The 25,236-nt window shown below is 41.0% G+C and overlaps 1 protein-coding gene across 1 annotated transcript in view; it reads left to right on the top strand.

Annotated features, from left to right (window-relative positions):
* Nucleotides 1–25,236, top strand: part of USH2A (usherin) — a 683,333-nt gene that overhangs the window by 161,126 nt on the left and 496,971 nt on the right. The window contains exons 16-20 of the mRNA XM_084773188.1: nt 4,237–4,395; nt 11,001–11,495; nt 12,412–12,672; nt 14,970–15,139; nt 20,646–20,790. Of these exons, the coding sequence (XP_084629314.1) occupies nt 4,237–4,395; nt 11,001–11,495; nt 12,412–12,672; nt 14,970–15,139; nt 20,646–20,790 (1,230 nt within the window). The remainder of the gene's footprint in view (nt 1–4,236; nt 4,396–11,000; nt 11,496–12,411; nt 12,673–14,969; nt 15,140–20,645; nt 20,791–25,236) is intronic.

Genomic DNA, 25,236 nt, shown 5'->3' with positions numbered 1-25,236 from the left:
CTGAGTCCTGCTACTGATGTTCTGTTCTTGCCACTTTCTTTTTCATATTAGTCATGAGTCTAATAAATTCCCCATTTATAATTTTAATTATTTTACCCAAATATGGCATTTGTGTCTTTTGACTTTGCAGCACTCTACAGTACCCCAAGGTGACCCCTGAAGGCTGCGTGTAGTCCTTCACTTTATGACTGTAGATGCTGTTCCCGTGTTTACTCTAAGACTGTGTATCCATGCTGTGCCAGAATTCCTAAAAGGTGGTTGCTGGGAGCATGTGATATGGACCCCTCAGCAGCATAGTGTGCCGTGCTTACTCTCCTCCTGGGACTGTTGGTCTCTCATGCGTCAAAATGCTATGTCTCTGGCTTCTTGTTTCTCCCCTGGCCAAGTTACTTCTTTCCCATCATTTAATTTATCCTCTCAAGACCTAGTCACCTGCCTAGACCAGAAAGACAGAAGGAAACTGGTGTTAGCATGGTTGTTTTCATATTGCTTCTCTAAACTTCTATGTACGAACTTCAACAAAAGATATATGTATATATATATGCAAATGCATATATTCATACGTTTTAGTCATTCATAGCTTACTTGCATTTAAGAATATTAACCCGAAAGTAAAATCAAGAGCACGTTTCATTCACAACTGTATGGAAATAAGAGATTTAAGAATGCCATTAACAGAAGAAATAGGAGACCAGCGTTCTGTAGATTGCATGACATTGCAAGAGGAATCTGAAGACATGGGTCTCCATTCTGCTGACAGCGATGCTGGGATCTCTGACACTTTTCATTGGCCTAGTTTTAAGCTTTGGTCCCCATCCCTGAACCTAGTCCCTTCCCTTGTCAAAAATTCTGAGCTTTGCAGTCATATCTTCTCTGGTAAAGCTTAGGGGCTTGGCCCGAGAATCAGGAGCACGCATGCCTAATGCTGGAGCCCAAGGCTCCTCCCAGAGCTCCTCCAGCTTATGAGAAAGAACTTGCCTCATGTTTTCTACTTTGTATCGGGGCTCCCAGAAATACAGTTTTATACAATTCACAAAAGCAACCTATAATCTGAAAAAAAATATATATATATGATAATCTTTCAGAGTTGTTTTTAATATAATCTCATCTACAGAAGAGATTCTCACTTATTTTCTTGACCCCATTGTCTGCTTCTTCTCTGTCAACTGGAAGCCAAGCTCGGTGTCATGGCATTGTCATGCTTCTGCTTTTCTGACAAGAAATTAAAAACAAAATCTTTGAGTAGAAGTGGCATGTGAAACTCCCGAGCTACATAAGCACAGAGCACGCCCCCATTGAATATGACCTTGATGGTAACCCTTCCAGAACCTCATAGAAGAGACAATTCCAAAGGAGGGAGTGTGGCTCTTCATAAGTCAGCCCCTTCAATGAGAGGGAGGGGTTTTCATCAAATATTCCATTTCCAGCCAATCACCAGAATAGCTGAATCAGGCCCAGATAGGAACATTGTTTTTTCTTGTACATTATTAGTAAGGAGCAGTTATAGATTCCTGAGGGGCTTTTTTTGTTGAATAAAACTCCCACAAAAATTAAGTGTTTGAAATTCCCACCAGACATCAGTACTATGTTTGAAAAAAGTGGAATTATAAATTATATAATAAAATATAATTATTGATGCTACCTATAGGCTTCCAAAAATTATGTCACTAGAATTATATCAGATTACATTAACACCTCATGTTAAGGCAATGAATTCAGAACACAAGCTGTAGGCACCCTTTCATGATTCCCTTTTATCCCTTTGCTTCTTGGGAATTTCATGCGGTATTTAAATCCTATATATCTGAATGTCTGTACAGGAATAACAACCCCCAGAGCACGTGTGAGCCAGACAAGAGGTGATGCTTGTCTGTACTCCTAGCTGACAGGGCATGGAGAGCAAGAGCTCAAGGCTTGGTGCCAAAGCGGTTCATGATAGTTTGGGAATTATTATGCTTATGAATATTACAAGTGGAGATTGAAGGGTGCTTATTTACTAAATATTTATAGTAATGCACACATGTTCCTGTGAGCATGTTCATATACAGAAATGAACATATCACACACACACACACTTCTGAAGATGATCCTAAGAGATTTACTATGTTCATACTATAAATGAGAAAAGGCTTGGTGTCCAGTCCATATTTGAATACATTCATAGACCTACCAAAGTTCCTCAGCTGGGACCCCGACAGAAGGACCCGGTTACACTGGTGTGCTATATTCCTTAAAAAGGGGCCTCTGGGTTTTGACCAGTTATGTTTCTATAATTGAGTGCGTTGTTCTGCAAACAGAAGGTTTGTTGGGGAGGGTGATGGCTGCACCTGGCTATGGGTGTAAGGCGGCTACGTACTCGGAATGCTGTCAGAGATTGTGCTGGCTCAGTGGAGTGGGGGCACTCGGGGCTCCTCTAGCAATCATGAGCTCATCTCTGCAAACTGCAGTCTGCTCCCCCACCACCCGCTCCTCAACAGCTGTCCTCTCTACATGCCGCTCCACCCCCAGGTCACCCTCTTCAGGCGGACTACTTGTTTTTAAAGGGCCTGCTTACCATGTTGCACTTTGGATGCCATCTAGGAACTCAGATTATATGACTGTTCACCCTGGCCAAATGGAACATAGTATATGCAAAATTTTATTTGTGTGTAGCTCCTCTGATCCTTCTACTGGTTTTCATACATGTCAGACATATGTACCTATGTGAACAGCCCCTAATAGCACTAGACATATGTGCCCATGTGAACAGTCCTTCATCACACTGAGTACCCCCTGGGCACCGAGTTTCTAACTGTTTTCCAAGGCTGGCAATACCTTGGCAAATTGCCCTCTTATATCTGATTGCTACTTATTTTGTCAGTCAAACTCAGGCCTTTCAACATTCTTGGAAGTGCTCTGCCACTCTGCCACACGCATGCGCACTTTTGCAATGCATTGCCAAGAGATTTAAGTTCGTCCTATCTGGTGCCACTCGGGGAGGGCTCTTAGCGGGTTTTCACCTGGTCCCCTTGGATTTCCCTGAGGTAATTTTTCCCTTGAGTAATGGTATATTGTGACCTTTATTGCAATACATTTTAGACAGGCATAGTGTGACTCTCCTAGGAAAGCGTTAGCGCTGTGGTTCAGGGTGGCCTGGAGAGCATCTCATGTACATAGCACGAGCTTTGCTCTTACCGTGTCCTGCATTACTAAATCTCTTAGAAGAAATGTCCTCATGTCGTTCTCTCCCCACACTGCATATATTTTGAATGCAAGTAAAACCTCTGTATAAGGTATAAAATCTCTGTAACTATTTTTAATGGTTTCAGTTCTTTGCATGTTTTTCGAAAGTTATTGATGACAGGATTGGTGGTTTTAAAAGTCAGTCATAAAATTGTGTGGACCTACGACATCTCATTCAGTGGGACCTTCTACTAGATCTTCATCAAGGCAGGCAGAGTTTAAGTTTTGGTTTTCTTAGATTTCTTTTTCCCTCTATCTCTTCTTGTGTATTCTGAGAAAAATAACACAGCTCACATTCAAATATTGAGGAGATTCCTAGATAAGCCAGGAAAATTGACAGCAGCAAAATAGAGGATTTCCGAAGTCAGTCTTTATGTTTTGCTATGGTTGGAGGACTGCTCCCACCTCCAGGAGAAGCAATCTAAACCAAGAGCACCTTCCTCAAGCACTGGTCTAGACACATATGGATCCACATCTTAGTTGACAATGTTTAGTTTTTGACACCCATATCTATCCATGTCAAAAACCATTAGTTCTTGAAATTATGCTCTTTGAAGTAAAATAAGACCTTGTACTTAGTAGGAAAAAACTCCATCTTCAGCATCAAAGAATTACTTGAATCTGATTTCAAATTCAACTGTTTAGTTTAATATCAAGTTTCATGGGAATGTGTCAATTTTTAAATTCAATGGAAAAATAACTGTTATGTATCCTTGAGGCTTTTTTTTTTTATACTATGGTAAGGAAATGCTTACACACCCAGTAGTTTTCCTCTAACCCTATTGACATCGGCTACTCTGACCTACAAGTGTGTTTTACATTTGTAGATAAAAGCTTTGTCTTAGAGAATTGGTGATGCATGCCCTTTGTTTATTAGTGTCTTGGTAAACCACACGTCTTCTTGATAAAGTGACCCTGAATCTGAAGGCCCTCTTTGCTGGGTATCTTACTTCAGTTTCCTGGTGTGTTTATCGATCGCTTTTGTTAATAAATGCTCTCTTCATTGCAATTTAGCTCCCTCCCAGCAACCTCCACCCAGAGGACAAGTTCAAAGTTCTTCTGCCATCAATCTCATCTGGAGTCCACCTGATTTTCCCAATTCCCACCGGCTTACTTACACTCTGTTCAGGGATGGTTCTGAAATCTACACAACTGAAGATCAACACCCATACTGTGAGTTCTAGGATTTGTTGGTGGAAATATGTAGTATTCTAAGAATGGACAAGAGTTAACTTCTCTGACATTGAGGATAACTGTCAGAGTTTCCTCTGTGAGCAAGAGCATCTCATGCAGAGAGAATTACAATTCTCCCTAGGAATAAAAGATCATGATGAAAATAAGATGTATAGTGTTTGGTAAGATGGCTATCTAATTCCCTGAAAGCAGTGACTCACCCAGCATGTTTGGATATCAAACCTGGACCACTCGGGAACTTGAGAATGTTTGTATTGGTTCACAGGCCCAGCCTCCTGCATACAGCAAATTGTTAAAATAGATGAAACATCTTCCTGTGAATCACTTATCACTGAACTCATATTACTTACCATAAACAAACATTGTCTCTCAATTAAAAAGCTACAAATGGACAGACAACCCATGCCCACCCCTATATGGCATGTAATACTAAAACATTGGAAATGATTCTGACATGCAACAGTCCCGCGGTGTGGTATCTGTAGAACACAATCAATCCTGGTGCACTATTAAATACGTTACAGGTGACGATAAGAGGCTCTTTGCAAATCAATGAAAGAAAAGTATGACATTTTGGTTGAAGAACTTACAAGGGATAAGCATATTATTTGTTCATCTTAGTTTACAAATGCTGAAAGTGTGGCAACAAGCAGAGCTATACTTTTCTCCAGATGTAAGTATTACAGAAATCTGCCAAGTACTTCAAGTCTAGTCTTTTCAAGGTTCTTAGAGACAGGATCTCATGTATCCCAGGCTGGTCTTGCAATCCCTCTGTAGCCAAGAAGCCTTGAGCGCTGAGTTGTTCTACTTCTGTTTCCTGCGTGCTGGAATTATAACGCCTGTACCCAACTCAGGCGCTTGAACTCTCAGGTGGCACAGATTTTGAAATCTGAATCACGACACACGTACTTCATGTAATATGACTCCATACAAAGGTGCCCTCATTCCTCAGATGAGCACAGCATCGTGTGCTTCCACTGCAAGGGGGTGAGTAGAAACACAAGCAAGAAGTCTGGCTTGGGCTCAGGAACCTCTATAAAGCTGTTAAATGAATTTGTTGATGCCAAATCTTGGGAAACTACTGTGTGTGTGTGTGTGTGTGTGTGTGTGTGTGTGTGTGTGTGTGTGTATGTGTGTGTGTGTGTGTGTGTGTGTATGTGTACACTTGTGTTTTAATGTACTCACATTCCTTAAACATGGCGCCCTTAAGGCACACTGAAATAAGGGATTTTTGTTGGTGTTTATTGGTTTGACTGTTTTTAATGAACTTACGGCTCTGTCTGCTTCTGCTTCTAGTCCTGTTTAGCCACAAACTATTTTAGGAAACTGCCTTAGGATCTACTGAGGCTGCCACTTCCTTCTGTCCAGTGCTCCTTTCTTTAAAATGTTGTGTTTTGTCTATCATCGTTGTGTGGTGTGCACACATGCATGCCGTGGCGGAAGTGCGGGGATTGGACCACAACCTTCGGAGAGGCAGCTCTCTCTTCCTGTCGTGGTTCCCAGGTACCCACCTCAGGTTGGTACTTGCGCTCAACCAGCACTTATACCTGCAGAGCGATCTCACATGCCCTCTAATTCATATGTAACATGAATAACCTGCTTTAAAATGCATGTAAATCTAAGTTAAAAGACAGGCGTTCCCTGTTCTTCTTTAACAACACACCAGCTGACCTCAAGGCTCCTGCATAGGTGACAGACACTTTTTTATCAACTGTATCCGCAGATAACATTCCAAACCTAAGTATGTACGGCTTGTGCCTTCTTTTTATTGTGTCCTCCGCTTTCTCTCCACTCTCCATCTCCCTTCCCAGTGTCTAGTCTTCTGTGAAGTTAATGGCAATTCTGAACTTCATGATACAGATTGGGATGGGAAGCAAACATCTGTCTGCATCTGCCATGTTGGCATAGCATCCAAAAAGCCTGCGACTGAAATGTCTATTTTCTTCCAAAAGTCAGCAGGATCCAGGTGTTCTGAAACTTAAACTTTTGTGACAGCAGAAGAAGGGAGTTATAAAAATATTGAAAATTATCTCTGAGTTGACAGGACCACTGGTTGAATTATCTCTGAAAATGAAACCAGACTGGCTCCATTTTCCAAGCAGCTTTGGATTAAATTTGAACCCATCAGTGGTTCATTCAGTCCATGTTTCCCTCAGTAGCATATTTTAATCTATTTGGTAAAACAGTACCTAGGAATACAGCATCATTGCTTTTTGCATGATTGTACTAACATAGACTCCAAACAATGGTTTCTTAGGTAATAAATATGCACTCATTCACTAATCAGACATTTCTATAATCCTATTAAATAAGGTATTATTTCCCGAAACCTTATTTTGCATTAAACATGCCACATCTGGCATTTGTCGACAGCTGCCATAATTAATGATGTGAAAGCTATCTGCATGACCGCATTTGAACAGTGGGAACAATCGGTGAGCGTGGTCAGAACTTTCCAGCATCCTAATCGTACCCCTGTGTTTATTGCTCCGGTTTCAGTGTCTGGGCAGCAAGAATAACATGAAAAGGAAACACTATTTCTGTTCAGCTGAATGAACACAAATCTGTGGGATAAAAGAAGGCAGTTGGAATTACAGGCAGAGAACCACTGAACTTTTCAAAGAAAATTAATAGTGTTGTCTTCTAAGCAAGTTTGATCATTTAGTCAAGACCGTTATAGAATTCCTCATTAGTATACAAACTTCCGCTGGTTAGCCTGGGGTCCTGTGGGATGATCCTGGGCAGCATTTTCTTAACCATACTCATTCACCTTTGTATTATCATCTTTACAGCGTTTGGATGGCTTTCCTTTAGTAATAGCACACTGTATCTGTTGACTTTAAAAGCAACTACCAGATACACTCCTATGTGGGAAAATTTGAAAACTTCTGAATAACAGTGCTAACCACATGATAGTGTATTCAGTAGTTCCCTAAATACAGTGGAACTGATGGACATCCCACAGGAGCAGGGCATGTAGTTGGGTTTATTCTTTGGTTTTTTATTTTGTTTTTCATTGCTTTATTTGTTTTCATTTTGGAGAAAATATGTGTGTGTGTGTGTGTGTGTGTGTGTGTGTGTGTGTGAGCAAGAGAGAGAGAGAGAGAGAGAGAGAGTGTGTTGGAGAGAAAGTGTGTGTTTATGGTATGTACATATGTTTATATACATATTTCATGTATATAGGTACATGTATGTGTGTGCATGTATATATGAAGGCCCAATATATACTCACTTGGTCATTCAGCCAAAGCCAGAGCTTGCCAGTATGCCATGCCAATCAGTAGCCCTCTGGTGAACTCCTGGCTCAGCCTTAGAAAGCTGGCATTACAGGCAAGCTTCCACACCCTGGCATTTGTATGAGTTTTGGGGATCTGAATTCCAGGTCTCACTCTTGTTCAGCAAGAACTTAGCCTCAGCCCCCCAGTTAGCACTTTGGACTTCTGCACACTTAGCATTTTTGCAGAGCGCCCCCCCGCCAAGCTGGCTTGCTAAAGGCCTCGTCTATAATATCATCAGTCTGAAGAACGCAGCTTCCAGAGGAACGCATCCTTTGTTTAGTGTTTTATATTTAAGGAGGGCTCAGTGAGTTTTGTATATACATAGATATATTAGCAGTCTTATCATCCAAGCAAGTCTGATGTGTATATTATGCATTATATATCAATTTTGATAACAAAGGAATACCAGACATTAGTAGAGAGATCAAATGTAACACTGAAACTCCCCATCCTTGCTGATGTAATACAGTCAACTCCGGGGACAGAATGAGGGATCAAGAATATAATTTAGTGGCAGATTGTTTGCCCAGTATGCTTGAGGTTCTAGGTTTGATCCCAGCAGAACAAAACAAAAATAAACCTTGCTATGGGATTGGAGAGGTGGTTTAGCACTTACGAGAAGCAATATATTTGTAGAGGACCTGGGTTTATTTCCCAGGACCCATGTTGATGGACACAACGAACTATAACTCTTTGGACCTCAACAGGCAACTACCTTCATGTGCACATAAGCAGACACATACACAGACATATACAAATTTACACATAAATAAAAATAAATCGCATGAAGAATTAACTGTTATCATATCACTGATCCGCACAAACCAATGATCACTGCTACGTCATTCATAGGGAGAGGGATAGGGGATCACCATAGGCTCCCATAGAAAGATAAAGGGTTAAGGAAAATGAATTGTTTTGCACAGTGAAATATTACTTATCCATCAGGAAGAACGTAATTCTTCTTTACAATTTGGAGGAAGATGGGTGGGAAGATAAGTGGAATAAGCCTGGCTAGCTATACAAGTATCACAGGTGTCTCTCCCGTATATTGGATAGAGGTATTTTGTAAAATATATGGAGATAGTAGTGTAGTGTACTTGAGAAGAAAAATGGGGCCAGAGTGAGAAAGTATGACATAAGAGTGGAGCATGATAAAAGTAGGCTATACCTATGGATGAAGGTATCACAAGAAAACCCATTATTTTGTACCATTAACATATGCTAATACGAAAACGTCCAATGAGGGGCCACAGCCATCCTCTTCAAGGACTCAGAGCAGAAAATGGAGAATTCAGTAGGTAGGTGTGGCCTCAGGGCAAATTTTATAAACTGCTACTACTGTAGGGTCATAGGGGATAGGGTACTCCTTAAATAAGTCTTTCCACAGGAAATACAGGGTGATCATAGTTGTTCCATATAACTCTCCTGTACACATCCACATGCTGGTTTGTATTTCATTCCAATTTCTTATCAAGCAACACTGCTCTTACACGTTCTCATCCTTTGAGATAAGACCACATTTTTTTTTTTGAAAACAGAATGGTCTAGCAAGTACTTGACAGATGCCTGATTTCCCTGGGGTGGATCTTCTCCTTGGGCACTGTCCTTGGGAGGAGAGAACAAGTCCTCAGGGAGTTTTGTTGTTACAAAGCCTCCGTAAACTTCTTCCATTCAGGGGGCCATGGCAGCACCCTTACCAACGGAGTCAGCCCTAGTGGGTGTGGTGACATTTCTGTGTCTATCCCACTTCTTCTGTGGAGGATGCTGTACTGCTTAGTCAGCAGAGCATATGGAATATCCATGTGATGATTGTTTCAATGAAGAAATTAGATGTGTGCACAGAATAATGAAACCACCTCTGCTCAGATCCTCACTTATACTGATAGGCCTTTGTGTGTGTCTGTCAGTCAGTTGGTCTCTCTCTCCTCTCTCTCTCTCTCTCTCTCTCTCTCTCTCTCTCTCTCTCTCTCTCTCTCTCTCTCTCATACATACACACACACACACACACACACACACACACACACACACACACCCCTCAACTGCCATATTAAGTGACATTTAGGGGTAAATAACTTCCCTCTGGCTATTAGAAGAGGTTCTTCCTGAGGATACTGGCTTGTTAAAGTGCAGTGGACCAGTTTCATCTTTGGCATCCCCATAACACCGACTTCAGGTTCTTGTGAATATACCACCACATTCTGAATTTTTCCCTCCTGAGTCCTGCATCCCAGAGTTTAAAGGTCGCCTTGCAACAACCAGAAGAGGGCCCGTGAGTGGCGTTCCACTGGCTCTCAGTCCAGCAACCAGCGTTCTTTCTGTTCATAAAACAAGAAACACTAAGGATCAAAATTAGACTCCAAATATCTATTACTCTTTAGGCATATAGATAAGAAGAGACCTTCAATATAACTGTAGCAAGAGCCTCTCCCAACCCCACACAATCCTGCAAGGAAGCAAGCAGTCACCAGCGACTCTTGACTTTTCTTTGTTTCGTAGGCCTGCAGTGTGCTTGCTGTCTCTGAACAGAATGGCGGGTGCAGGCCCACAACTAATTCTTGGCCGTTCTCTGTCTCCTTCTGGTTTCTTAGCCTCTGCTTTCTACTCTCTTCCCCTGACCTCCTTGTCCTTCACGCATGGAGAGCCTGCTCCCTCTCTAACTTCTCTTGTACAGCCAGCCTCTCTGTGGTTGGCAAATCTCTCTGAGACTTAGCAAAATGCAAGTATAGTTGTATGCCATTGTAATAGGTCAGGAAAAGGTCAACTCAAGGTGTTAGGCAGGAGAAAGACCAGGTGCTTGTTGGTAGTTTTCAGAGGGTTGGGCTGAGCACCAGCATTTGGCAAGTAAACAGATTGTTCTGAAAGCAAGTATGTTTCAGAGGTTGCAAGGACTTCCTCTAGGTTCTTTCATCGAGGGACCCTGTGAAGAACAAAACAAAGACAGAACGTACTTCCAAGTGTTCTTTGCTCCCAGTTAACACTTTACTCACAACATACTGGACAATAAAAGCAACCTGATTTCCCTTATAAAGGTATCAACCACTCTTTTAGGGGAGTGAGATAAGGTTTCTCTGTGTAGCCTTGGTTGTTCTGGACTTGATTTGTAGACCAGGCTGGCCTCAAATCCATAGAGATCTGCCTGCCTCTGCCTACCTGAGTACTGGGATTGCAGGTGCGTGCTACCTACTCTTATTTGAAGGAGCTGATAAGTATTCTACCTGGTTGAATAGCATGCGGCTAAGGCGATTGCAAATGATTGTTTGACAATCATGAGTTCTGACTGTCTGCTTTCCCTTTTTATCTCAGATACTCAGTACTTCTTGGACACTAGTCTGTCACAAGACACATCATATTCATATAATATAGAGACCTCTAGCGTGCATGGTTCAGCAAGGAGCATATCTGCCATTTATAAGACGAAGCCCGAGGTCTCAGAAGGACACTTGAGCTTGACTCACGTCATTCCTGTTGGCTCTGACTCTGTGATGCTTACCTGGACTGGACTCTCCAATCACTCTGGTCCTATAGAGAAATATGTTTTATCATGCACACCTGTAGACAGCACGGAGCCCTGTGTCTCCTATGAAGGTCCAGAAACCTCAGCTACCATCGGGAATCTGGCTCCGTTCACCCGGTATCGTTTTTCTGTACAGGGATGTACTAGTCGGCACTGTTTACATAGCTTGCCCATTATAGTAACCACAGCCCAGGCTCCTCCCCAAGAGCTGAGGCCACCTGCAGTATGGAAAATCAGTTCCACAGAACTCTGTGTAGAATGGTCTCCACCAGTGGAACCAAACGGTAAGAAATCAAGGCTTAGACTTCTCTTTCCTTTAGAAGACCAAGACAGTAGAAATGAAGAATTATGTAGTAAGACTGGCAATTCTATTTGTTTGAGAAGTGATTTCTGAAAATATAAAGTACTAGTTCTTCTGGAGAGTGGTAGAGAGTATTTCATTAATTTAAGATGAAATTCCATTCAATTAAATTGCTTTTTAAAAGGCTAATATTATCTTTGCTCTTAATGACATCTGCCACAACACAGATGATGTCTATAATTGGATGCTCGCTTATAAAATGCATTATATTTGACTGAGTCACAAGTTAGGGCACCCATAAGCTACAAATTTTCTCTTTTAAGCAAGAAAAAATATAAAATAATACAAAAAATTATATATAGGCTAGTTTATTCCATTAAGTTAATTTTTGTGTTCTTAAAATTGAACCTTGGAGTTCACAGGCCAAACACATATTCTTCAGTTTTAGAAATTTATATTATGCTCACATCATGGCATAGCTTTCATCAAACTGTTTTGTTGCTTGGTAAAGTGTGGATACAACTCAGCTACACATTTTGATGCAAACATGACTTATGCCAACTATGTAAATAAATCACAAAGTTTCAAAATATGCAAACTTAAAGATTATCCACGGAGCCTAAAATAATTGAACAGCCTTAGCAGAAATTATGAGTACCTGTTCTGAAAATGTTGATTTTCACATATGATCAATTATGGTTGCTTTGTATTTATATGTCTTTTGATTTATTTTCCCCAAAATGTAGTTTTCAAAATATATTTTAGTCATTTTGTTGCTTTTATATATACTTGACTTTTATACATCTAGATTACTAAAAAGAATCCTCAAGGACTAAATTACTAAAAAGCAAGTAACCCAAATAGCCTTTTGACTTTGTCACTTTAATTTACTTTTCTAGGGATACTTGTAAGATATGAATTGTACATGAAGAGATGGTTGTCTACTAAAGAAAGTCTAGTGTTGCAGAGAAATGGGTCGGTGAGGCCTCATCCAGCTTCAAAGTCAGCCAACAACAGTGAGAACGGATACCAGCCTCCCCAAGTCACCGCGTGCATCTCTGGCTTGGAGCCACACACAGAGTATGCATTTAGGATCTTAGCTGTGTATATGGCTGGCAGTGTGTCATCTGCCTGGGCCTCGGAAAGAACAGCAGAATCAGGTAAAGACCAATGTTTTAGATTCTTCTTTGAAAACCCCTCAATGAATGTGCTGCCTGGAAATGAAGATCAAAGAAGATATTTGAGAGAGAAAACACAAATGATTTAGCTATTGTTTCATTTATGAGGGGGAAGGGGTTAATTGTAGCTCTAGTCTTTGGGGAAGCCCTGTTCCCAGATAGTAGTCTATTTCCAGTTTCAGGTGGGTAGACACTTAACCTCCTCTTGCTTTGTGTATAGCATGGCTTAACAGTAGGGAAGGAGTTTTAAGTTTTACAATTAACTTTTCTTTTTCTCTTTTCCAAATAAATAGCCATGGTAATAGAGTTCACATAATGATATAAATTAATACATCTAAATGTCTAATCCTAAATGTGCTTAGAAACAATCAGAATTTCACTGTGGGAGGGGAGCTAAAATTTTAGGGTTTTTGTGGTATCTTTATAAAGGTAACTGATTTATTCTTTTTTCCATCTTTATTCCTCATATCAAATACACTTCAAATTTCATGAGCATTAAAGAAAACAAATATGGTTTTGTGTGTGTGTGTGTGTGTGTGTGTGTGTGTGTGTGTGTGTGTGTGTGTTTGTACCCCCAAAACCTGCCCTAAATTTAACATGTTGAAACTGTGAAGGTTGAGGGCAACTGCTTTGGGTGAATGTTCAGGGCCCTCACTAAGTATACAATATAATAAAATATGTATTGTCTTTGACCATTTCTCAAAGACTGTCTGCCATCTTGGACAAGGTAGAGGGACAAGAGAGCAGAAGTACTGAGCCATGTAGTTCTGGAAGAGAAAAGCCAAGGTCCGAAATGAGACATAACAGATGAAACAGCACTCAATGATTCTCATAATCTTAAGGACTACTAGCAATGGAACGTGCCATGAGCACCGTTGGCAGCACATCTTGGATAGCTCATTTAAATTCTATACCAAGATGTCAAGGATGGTGAGAGTGAAGTGTATAGTGTTTGTGTGCCCCAAACATTTCAGGAAGGACTGACCAAAGACTGTGAATGTCTTTGGGGTCATTTAGTCCATTTCAGACATGTGTTCTATGGGAATAATTTTCCCCAGCCTCATTGTGTTGACTGAGTGGAACATGGCTTTCCATGAGGAACCCATATGTCATCATGGCTCATGAGCTTCAGGGACCAATACAAGTTCTGTTTCCGCATTATTCAAATTTCTCATCACATTACTCACTACCTAGTTTCATGAAAACAGAGAGGTTTTTATGAGATTCTCCCCCTCCTCATGTGTGTGTGTTTGTGTGTATGTGTGTGTGTGTGTGCGTGCACACAAAAGAATGACAGATACAAAGAAAGAAAGAAAGAAAGAAAGAAAGAAAGAAAGAAAGAAAGAAAGAAAGAAACCCCTACCCAGCTCTAGCCAATGGACAGGACATTCTCCACAGTTGAGTGGAGAGTGGGGTCTGACTCTCACACGAACTCTGGTGCCCCATATTTGACCACTGCCCCTGGATGGGGAGGGCTGGTGGCACTCAGAGGAAGGATAGCAGGCTACCAAGAAGAAACTTGATACCCCATGAGTATACAGGGGGAGGAGGTCCCCCTCAGTCACAGTCATAGGGGAGGGGAGTAAGGGGAAAATGGAAGGGAGGGAGGAATGGGAGGAGACAAGGGATGGGATAACAATTGAGTTGTAATATGAATAAATTAATAAAATATGTTTTAGAAAGAAAGAAAGAAAGAGAGAAAGAAAGAAAGAAACACATTTATAGAGACAGTAAGACAGAGAGACAGATACACAGAAGAAGAAGATTTGGAGGAGGATGAAGAAGATGAGGTGGGGAGAGAACACATGCTTGTGTGTGTGCAGCGTCTAGAGGGAGCCACTGGGTGATTCCCTTGTAACGTGGCCTCTCACTGAACCTGGAGCTAAGCTGGTAACTAGCAATCCCCAACGAGCATCCCATGTCTGCTCCACATGGCAATAGGGCTATAGATGCATATGAGGTAATACCCATAGTACTAGAATTTTTACTCAGGCTCTTGTGGTCTGTATCAAGTGCTCTTACCCACACATCCATTTCTTCATCCTACCTTTCTAAATTTTATTTTGTAAATGAAAACTACCTTTCCTGAAAACATTAAGACGGTTAACATCCTTGTAGATGACAGTTTAAATAGTTCATGATACCTATATAGTTTTTTAATTTTTGAAAATGAAAATATTTTTCTAAGAATAGAGTTTTTTCAGAAACTAAACTAGCTAAATCTAAAAATGCTATGTGGATGACATTTATGCTTTTGATGTTGTTTTTGTCTTTGATAGCACCTGTGTTCATGTTTCCTCCTTCGGTCTCTCCACTCTCATCGCACTCACTCAGTGTCTCCTGGGAGAAGCCAGCAGAACACATTTCAAGAGGAGAAATTATAGGGTACAACATCAGCATGGTTTCTGAACGTTCTCTCCAACAAGATGTTCCTGTAATGCATTCAAAGGTATTTTTATTTTCAACTCATTTCTTTTCTGAATTAAATTATGGCTCCATTTGATGCTGTCTGAATTTATAGAAATCTAGCAGAATCCCTCTCCAAATGTGTTCATCAGATGGGGCATGTTCATTAACATAACATCAGATGTTCAAGGTCCTCTGCCTATGTATGCTTATCACTTATTTTTCTAATGTGCTGAACTAAAGTGGATGTAATTTTATTTCATGAGACCTGCTGTTTCCACTTAGTCTTAAATATTTTTCAAGAAGTCCCTTCAACAACTACACACTATGTAAGATAATCTGAAAATATTATTTGATCACATAATAGTGCATTTAACCAGTCCACAATCTGTCAGTATTTATACTGTATTCATTTGGATGTCAAAGTGACATTGACAAGATCATCTCATGTACACACTGTGTGTATGTCTACATTTCTTTGGGAAAAGTCATGAAGAACCAAATTTATTACACCATAACAGAAATCATGAAAGTAGAGCTGTAAGTGTGGCCCTGTTGGTAAAGTGTTTGCCTAGCATGAGTTAAGGCCTGGGCTTGATTCCCAGTACAGTACAAAATAAGGCATTGTAGCACTTGAAAGACAAAAGCAGTCAGATGGGATGTTGAAAGCCATCCTCAACTACTGATGAGGTTAAGGCTAGCTTAGGCTACCTGAGACCTTAGGTCAAATGTTCCATGTAGATATAATTCATATGAATGCTAGGAGCACAGCGAACTTGCTAAGACTTTAGATGTGTGGTCACATCGTGTCTTCTAGCAGTAGGTATCTACTCAAGGATGGCAATGCAGACGTGATAGTTACAATTGCTTATTATATCCAAGAGCTAGCTAAATTGATATGAACCATTCTAGAAAATGAGAGGGTGTAGTGGATAGAAACATGTTTTTGTTTTGATCCCAAGTATGGAATGGGGAACAGACTTGTGAGAGAGCAGGTGATGTTTATCCACTTGGAGGTTGAATCACTTCATGTGGGGGCTTGGTTTTTGCCAAATGAAAAACATTCTAGTACAGACTCTGAGATGATGATGATGATGATGATGATGATGATGATGATGATGTGTGTGTGTGTGTGTGTGTGTGTGTGTGTGTGTGTGTGTGTACATGAGCCCAAAACAGGAGGTGTGACTTTAGGGTTCTTGGTATTGTTTGGCTGTTCATCACTGCACTCCAAGATGCTCCAAGAAAGAACCATTCCAGGGAAGGCTTTGAGGCTGTGGGCTCCAGCTGCTGTTCCAGGTTCCAGCAGCAACTATGGTGGAATTTCTGATCTACTGAAATCCTGCCAACTATGCTAGGGAAATCACTCCCAGGAACTGAATTCAACAAGGTCTACTTCTCCTGGTCCCCTAAATCTCCTTTCTCTCTTGTCTAGTGTAGGTGAGTTGGAAGGGAGGTATAGGCATTTAAAGAACCCCAAATAAAATAGGTTTGGAAAAATTGGAGCTTACAAGAGGGTCTCATTTTTCCCAGTTTAGATATGAGGTACTTTATCTTTCTAGACTGTTTTATAGGCATGATAGTGTACAAAGATAGAAGAAGTCTCTGGTGTCAACTACACACAGTATCCCATGTTCTAGGCTGTTCTCTTCTACTTCTGAGGGACATAGTCTTTGATGGACACTAACATGAGATGAACAGATCTGTGCACTCTGTGTTCCCCAGACTTGCTACACTCTGATCCTCTGATCTTGTTTTATATCCATGACCACAGTGGCCAAGTTCTGTTGCACAGTCCACACGTGTTTACCTTAAGATACTTCTCATCCCTGTACAGTGGGCAAACAAGCGCAATGTCTGGAGTTCTGTCCTCTGAGGATATTAGTCTTCACTGCTGTTTTTGAGACCCACGGTGGAACATCAGGCACTGCGCAGCTTACCCTTGCAGCTACTTCCAATGACAAACCACCTGTGTCCTCAGCTCTGGTGTTCTCCTTTCTTTGTGTTTTAGAGAGAACTCTCAAGGTCTGCATAATCATTTACTATTCTATAGGATGCTGTGCTGTGATAAGAACCCAGTAGCTGGCTGAGCTTGTTTAGTGAGTAGTTCAAGGTGTCTAGAATTTTCATCACTTTATGTGCCTTTGTTCTGCATACTGTCTGCCTTGTGGCTCCCCTTTCATAAATGTTTCACAATATTTTTCCAGTATTATGTGTCATAGAGCCTTGCAATCTACTAGGTATACTGTCCCAAGCAATCCGCCAGCCAGCACCACAGCAAGGGTTGGGAGCTGAGCTACTTGCTCCTCTGGGACAAGTCAAGTAGCAAGATTTCATATTGATGTGCTGGTCAGAACGGCACCCAGTTGATGACTATTCCCCTTCAGATGGGAGTCTTGTTAATCAGGCATTGAGTTTCTTGCTGAAGGGTGCAAGATAAAACCTTTTTAAGGATGCAAGATATAGTCACTTTTCCTCTACCCTGGACTGGATGGATGTCCTAGATGTCACAGAAAACTTGGCCTCCTAAAACCCAGCTGATACTTCAAATCCCTTAATCTTTGTACAGTTAATCTCTCACTCTCTGGAACACACATCTGACTAAGACCCCCATACACTCATTTCCTGCTTATCTGATCCATTTAACACAATTTTATTGACATGGAGAACAATAGTTTCAAGAAGGATTTTATAATTAGTCTTAAATTGATGATGACCCTAAGATTGTGTTTCTTCAGCAAATAGATGACATTAGCCACAGTCATCTGATTACTCCTAAAACTCAATACTTTCCTGAAAGTTGTCTTTATGATTACTTGATCCACCACTAATATAAGTTGAAATATTGTACCAGTACATCAAAGATGTAGATTGTCAAGGGTCCACCTACTTGTGTCCTCATTGCCAGCCAGCTGGGGTGATCCAATCCCACTATACCATTTTAATACTTTGATATCTCCCTCCTGTGAATGTAGTAACTGATATGTCACTATCATAGTTGTTTTCCCAGTGGATACCAGACATGGCAGAAGACTTGAGAACAGGAATTATGGGAGGTGGAGTACTCAGGAACAATGTACAGTATAATAAGGAGATCTGTCACTGGGGAGAATAAGAATCCAAGGTGTAATACCACAATGAAAAGACATCAGCTGATATCTCAGACAGCTCAAGGACCAGAATAACCTCCATAGTTGCCACAAACAGGATAAAAACTCAGGCTCGTTAACTTCTACACTATTTGTTTTCTAACACTGCCATCAAGATCACTGTAAGCTTGGTGGGCTGCAGTGACATATATTGATTTTCTCCTTAAGATCAAGCTGCTGGGGAGAGTCATGGTCCTCCCATGGGCTCCACAGAACCTCCTTTCCTGCTTTCCCCACACTCGGTGACACTCTTTGCTTTGTATCTGCGTACTCCCCATTTCTGTCCCATTGCTTTGTGTCTGCGTACTTCCCATTTCTGTTCCATTGCTTTGTGTCTGCGTACTTCCCATTTCTGTTCCATTGCTTTGTGTCTGCGTACTTCCCATTTCTGTTCCATTGCTTTGTGTCTGTGTACTTCCCATTTCTATTCCATTGCTTTGTGTCTGCGTACTTCCCATTTCTGTTCCATCAGTTTGCTTGGCCTCTACTCCCTTTGTCTGTGGGTTGTTTTCATGTCCCCTGGAAAGGTACCAGTTGCCAGATTGAAATCTAACCTTAAATACAATATGTGTTATATCATCACCTCTGCAAAACTTATACCTCATTACAAAAGGTAAAATTCTCAAGTCCTGGGTAAACATGCATTTTTGAGAGACCCTCTTTAATTCACTGTGAATGTATTTGCCCCCCCTTTTTTTTTTAGCTGTTTTAGTGAACAGAATATATACACACAACACAGATATCTCTTTGGGGCCAGATAGATGAGTCAATAATAAACTGAAGATTCCTTATTATCCTTTCTCATCCTTATGTGCAGGTGACCTTTTTGACTATTTCATGATAAAACCAACATCTAGTATAATAACATGATTCTTGGTTTAGACAATGGACTGTAAAAATCAGCTATAATGTTGTTGCTTAGGTAAATTTATAAGTAAGACTGGTATTTGCTCTTGGATCCTCATATTCCATGTTTATCATTGGTGTTTTGGCTCACTGTTGCATTTTATGTACTCTTTTTCTTCTTGGGCTCATATAGCTTTGATGTCAATAGCTAGGTAAATATGCCTAGTTTATTATGTTGCCTCTCCCACAGGGAAAAATACCTAAGAATGATTTGAAAAGTTGGCAAACTCTGTGAGCATCTTAACCTGTATACACTTGTGAAGTACCATTTTAAATGGACGTTAAACCTGAGGACTCTGTCAGTGCCGACAAAACCTCTGGACACAACCAAGAACACAGTGAACACAGGCCCCAGGAATGTTGCTGATGTAGTTCAGCAGGACTTTACTATAACATTTAGAAAGATCATACCCCATGAAAACCATATAGTATAGCATATGTGTCTGTACCATACTCATTATTATTATATTAATGAGTCTTCTGTGCTGTACACAGCTGTATGTCCTATAGCTTTGTAGCCTTGGTGATATCATTGGTTTATCCTGGCAATACTGTAAATATTTGAGGGCTTGCCTTGGGACATTGGGTAGCTGTGGCATCCTTAAGTGTAAACATTCAGCTCTTATGGCTGTAAAGGGCCACAGCCACATATGCAGTCTGGTCCATGGTTGACCAAATCATCAGAACGTAACCCATGAGTGCATGTCAGTAGCCCTAAGAAAAATAATTCCATATTCATGATTCCATCTCTGTGACATTTCCCCCTGAGTATAATTTGCATCCACAGCCTAAGCAAGGTTTTTATGGTTGCCTGGGATTGGTTCTAACCATAATGTTAGGATGAATTCTGGGTTATCTCTTTAACTGTTTATTTACAGTGTTCTTCCTAATCTCCTTTGCTCGAACCCTCTGCTTTCATTTGAAAATGTATGATCATGACAATATTTTTTTAATTCACTATAAATCTAATTGTATGTGTTTATTTGGGTAAGAAAGGTAAGTGAGATTTGATCTATAGAGATAGTCTCTCAACATCTATTCTCTTCCCCTTTACTACTGTGGGTTTTTAAAGCAAATGATAGGACGATTTAGCACCGTGTCATTGTCCTATGTTCTGCCATCAAGTAGCATGTGGCATCACCATCCTGTGTTACTGTTGGCTTTGTTTGGACTTTTTCATGCTAGCTATGTCAGTGTCGCCATCCTTATCTCTACCATTGGTGACAATAACCATACATCCATGCTGCTTTATGAGGCTGTAACTCCGTTTTCTCATTTATCCACTCAGGAACTGCATTATTACCTCATAAAACAGTGTGATTGTACAATTATCAATTAAACCTCAGCTTGTTGAGATTTTTTAAAAATCTCTTTCCTTATAGGAGTTGGCAATAATTAATTCCCTCTATTTGAATTTTTAGAAATTTTAATGCCAAGATTATAAGCTGTACATTGATTGTTATCTGATTATATTATTGTTATTTTGCCTTAAAGCTATTGCATTCTGCTAAGTCCCAAGACCTGTCTTACATCGTAAAGGGACTCAAGCCTTATAGGATCTACACCTTTACTGTCTCCCTCTGCAATTCGGTGGGCTGTGTCACCAGTGCTTTGGGAGCAGGGCGAACTCTAGCAGCGGGTAAGTGAGTTCTAATGAATATGAAGAAATGTGTTCACATTAAAAAAAAATACCCACAGGACCCCTGCATTTTACACTTCATACATTTCTCTTCTGTTCCATGCTGCTCCCTCAGCAATCCAATATGTGGTTTGTTTTGAGATTTTTCAACAGAGCAAGACATAGAGCCAAGAGTACAGACACATTAGAAGAGCCTCAAATTAGCTATGGAATGAGACTGGCTCCTGTGCTCAGTCTCTAACTCGGACCTCTCACATGTCCCGCCAGTGGTGAGGTGCAGTAGGAGGGCTCCCATGAGGCCACAGGACAGTTTTCTCTCCAATCCTGACTTCTCATTTCCAGTTGGGTCTATCTCCTCCTGTCCAATCGGGATATATAGCAATTTCTAGGTTACATTGATACTATATTTTTCATCTGTTTGAGTGACAATTGCTTACTGATTATTTTTTCATTATTAATAAGATTCTTGTAAGTTTGCACAATGTAATAGGAAACTTGTTAAATCTCAGAACGTGATTTGTGTCATTTTTGTTTGCTAAAATCCAACCAAATTTATACAAAGCGAATACATGCATCACTACCGTCTGTACTACACTAACAGCATTTAGAAGATTTACAATTGTCAGTGTTTCTGTCAGCTGCTCTGCAAGCCTTAGGGTCTCTTTATGGATGTGTCTGCCTGTTCAGAGGTTAGAGAATTTCCAGATGAATTAAGGTAGTGTACAAACACATGTTTAACCACCGCCCTACTACCTAAAGGCCTAATTCTATTGTTCTTATCCCCAGTTCTGGGAAAAATAATTCAGTTCAACTTATGTCACACAAACACTTTGGCTTATTACAATTTCAGTTGTTGTGAAGAAAATCAAGAATCCATGACAGTGTGGTTTATTACCTCAATGACTGAATTATTTTTGTTTAATCTATGTGTATTTCAGATGGGCAAGTATATTCAAAGAGTACATAGTATATTATATCTAATACCTTTAGTGATTAGGAAACTCTCATGTCTCAGACAAACCAACATCTTTAGAACCATCTTCTATTTTTTATGTTACTTACACTTATTGATGTATCTATCATGTATATACGTGTAAGTATGTAATTGCATACACACACACAGTGCATGAGTGGAAGTCAGTGGACAATTTGCAAGTGTCTCTCTTTCCACCACGTGGATACTGGAGATTGCACTGAGGCCTTCAGTTCTGGTGGAAATTACCCTTAACTGCTGAACCGTCTCCCCAGTCCTGAAAACATGAGTTCTTAATTGGTCCGAAAATATCTTCCTCAGGCCTCCATTCAACAATCTTCTCTTGGCGCTGCTGTTAGCATAATGTGTCTTCCCTCATGGCATCATTGCATACGGCATCTTTAGTGACACTGCATCTGCAACTGTCTTGTCTCCTCTGTGCCACAGTGCACCGTCTGCACCTCGTGGAAGAAAGACTCTAGTTCTAAGCAGGTTCACTTTCGAAACATGTCAGCTCACATTCCTATAGACACAGCAAATGAAAGGATGTGATGTGAGACGCGCCTACCTTGGTGGCTAGACAGATCCTGGAGACCGGAGTGCAATAAGGAACTGCTGTTCTCAGCGTCATCGACAACATCCCCAGTGATCTTGTCTTGTGGTTGGAAGCAGTGAGTTCCCACTAAACAGAAAGCCCCTTGCCTAGTGTTCTCCACGGCTCCTTTGCAGTCATTAGGGTGTATGCTCTGCCGACTCTGTCACAGGAATGACTATGAAAATAGGGTAACTGAAACCTCTGAATGGCCAACAAATACTTGAAAAGGTGTTTGGCGTCCTCATTCTTACTTTGCTTGGCTCTTTTGAGACCTGGGCTTTGTTGAGACTTACCTCAAACCTCTGAAATCCTACCTGCCTCTGCAAAAAATTTGAACTTGTGTTCTATTGTCCCCTATCCTAACAAGCAAGAAAATACAAATCAAAACTGTTCAGTGACCCCCATCCCTACTTTTTCCCCTTGAGTTTTTTGAGACAGGGTCTTTCTGCATAGCCCTGGCTGTACTGGAGCTCACTATGCAGTCCAGGCTGGAATTGAACTCAAAATTCACCTAGCTATGGCTCCTGAGTTCTAGGATTAAAGGTGTGTACCACTGAGCCTAGCCCTCTCTGCCTTTTTATCATAGAGAAATAGGACCTGGAAATATCTCCTAATCTCTAGAAGCTACATAGATTTCAGACTTGAGTGATATTAAGCCTTTTGTGCTTTGTTTTGCTTTATTTTATTGTTTTTTTCCCAATAGTTAGTTCCATTATTTAGTTTGAGCTGAACTCTCCTGCCTCCAAAGTAAAAATAAGAATGTATTCATATATATTTTGTGGGATGATGAGCAATTATTTTCTCTTTCTTGATTATTTCTAATTTGTAAATATAGTAACATGAAGCCAGGAAGGCACATTTTGTCACAATGTTTGCCCCCCCTTCTAGGACAGAATATGATGGCAGTGGGAAAACACAAATGGAGAGGCTACTCACTTCGTGGTAGGCAGGAAGCACTATGTGAGGAAGGACCAAGGGACCCAGGCAGCCTTCAAAGGCAGGCCCCTGTAATATACTGCCTTTGACTTGGCCCTATCTCTGTACACTTCCAGAACTTTCCAGAGCAGCACTTAGCAGCAGGAAGCCGAGCCTTCAGCAAAGTGCCTGTGACGGACTTTTCATGTTTAAATTATAGCACCAGCTGTGAGACACTTAGGCAACTTATGCTATCTCTATTACTTGCTTTTCAGTTCATGCAAAAGGATAACATATTTTGTATGTTACTTCTAAAGTTCCAAGTAAGGGGCTGGAGAGATGGCTCAATGGTCAAGCACCGGATTCTCTTCTCTTCCAGAGGTCCTGATCTCAATCCCAGCAACCACGGGGTGGCTCACTACCATCTTCAATGGAATCTGATTCCCTCTACTGGTGTGCATGAAAATAGAGCACTTGTATACCTAAAAATGATTAAATAAATATCTAAAAAAAAAAAAGAGAATGTTTGTAGCGTGTGTAAAGGAAGGAAGAAAGAAAGAAAGAACCAACGAACCATGGAGCGCTCACAAGTCTGCGGGAATTTGAAAGACACTGTTGATGGTATTTAGCTTAAGGACATCCAATAGACTGACTGACGTGAGGAAATGCGCTAGGACTCTCAGCCAAGAAAGCCGTAGGATAAACAGAGCAGAGGACGAAGGACTTTGAGTTCAAAGGTTACAGCATCTCATCCATGGCTGCTGCTGTGCATGGATTTGGATGATTGATAAAGATGTTTGCATCTATTCACTGAGCATATAAAATGTAGTAGACGCCGTGTTAGAAGTTGGCACCGTTCCAGTACTGCTATGATGGAATTGTGCGGTTTAGGAAGACTTCTCCGGCAGAACCCTGTGAGCGTGGTGAGGGGATATGCACAGATTCTCAGAGGCGATCTCAGCGGGGACCAGGGCTTTGTCCAGTGAGCGGAGGTGAAGACTGACAGATGAAATGGATAGCGTTATAGGGGAGCTAGCTACAGGTCCAGAAGAGGGAAAAGTTGAAGCTGATGGTAACTATTTGAGTAGAACATGGTGTCGCTGTTAAATAAAATGAAAAAGATAGACCAAAAATTCAAGCGACACCACATGCTGGCGAGGATGTGGGGAGAGAGGAACACTCCTTCATTGCTGGTGGGAATGCAAACTAGTACAGCCACTTTGGAAATCTATCTGGTGCTATCTCAGAAAACTGGGAACAGGGCTTCCTCAGGACCCAGCTATTCCACTCCTTGGAATATACCCAGAAGATGCTCCAGCACACAAGAAGATTTGCTCAGCCATGTTCATCGCAGCCTTATTCATAATAGCCAGAACATGGAAACAGCCTAAGTGTCCCTCAATAGAAGAATGGATAAAGAAACTGTGGTACATATACACTATGGAATACTACTCAGCTATTAAAAACAAGGAAATCCCGAAATTTGTGGACAAATGGATTGAGCTAGAAATGATCATAATGAGTGAGTTAAGCCAGAAGCAGAAAGACTCAAATGGTATATACTTACTTATATCTGGACACTAGCCCAAGGGGCATGTCCCATGAAAGTCTTCACTTACAAGGAAACTGGGACAGAGGGGAGGACATCCTATTGGGACTCTAGATGAGAGAAGCATGGGAGAATAGCAAAGTAGAAGGATCCAGATGGTCCTAGAAACCTACAAGTAGAACATTATGATAGGCAGATTTGGGCCCAGGGGTCCCACTCAAACTATGGCACCAGCCAAGGACAGTACAGGCATAAACTTCAAACCCCTACCCAGATCTAGCCAATGGACAAGACATTTTCCAGTTGAGTGGAGAGTGGGGTATGACTTTCACATGTACTCTGGTGCCTCATATTTGACCATGTCCCCTAGAGGGGGAGACCTGGAGGCACTCAGAGGAAGGATAGCAGGCTACC

The sequence above is a fragment of the Acomys minous genome (genome assembly GCF_964271855.1).
Source record: "Acomys minous genome assembly, chromosome: 1".
In the NCBI taxonomy this organism is placed as follows: Eukaryota; Metazoa; Chordata; class Mammalia; order Rodentia; family Muridae; genus Acomys; species Acomys minous.
The sequence above is the reverse complement of the archived record's forward strand: the minus strand, read 5'-3'. Positions and strand labels throughout refer to the sequence as shown.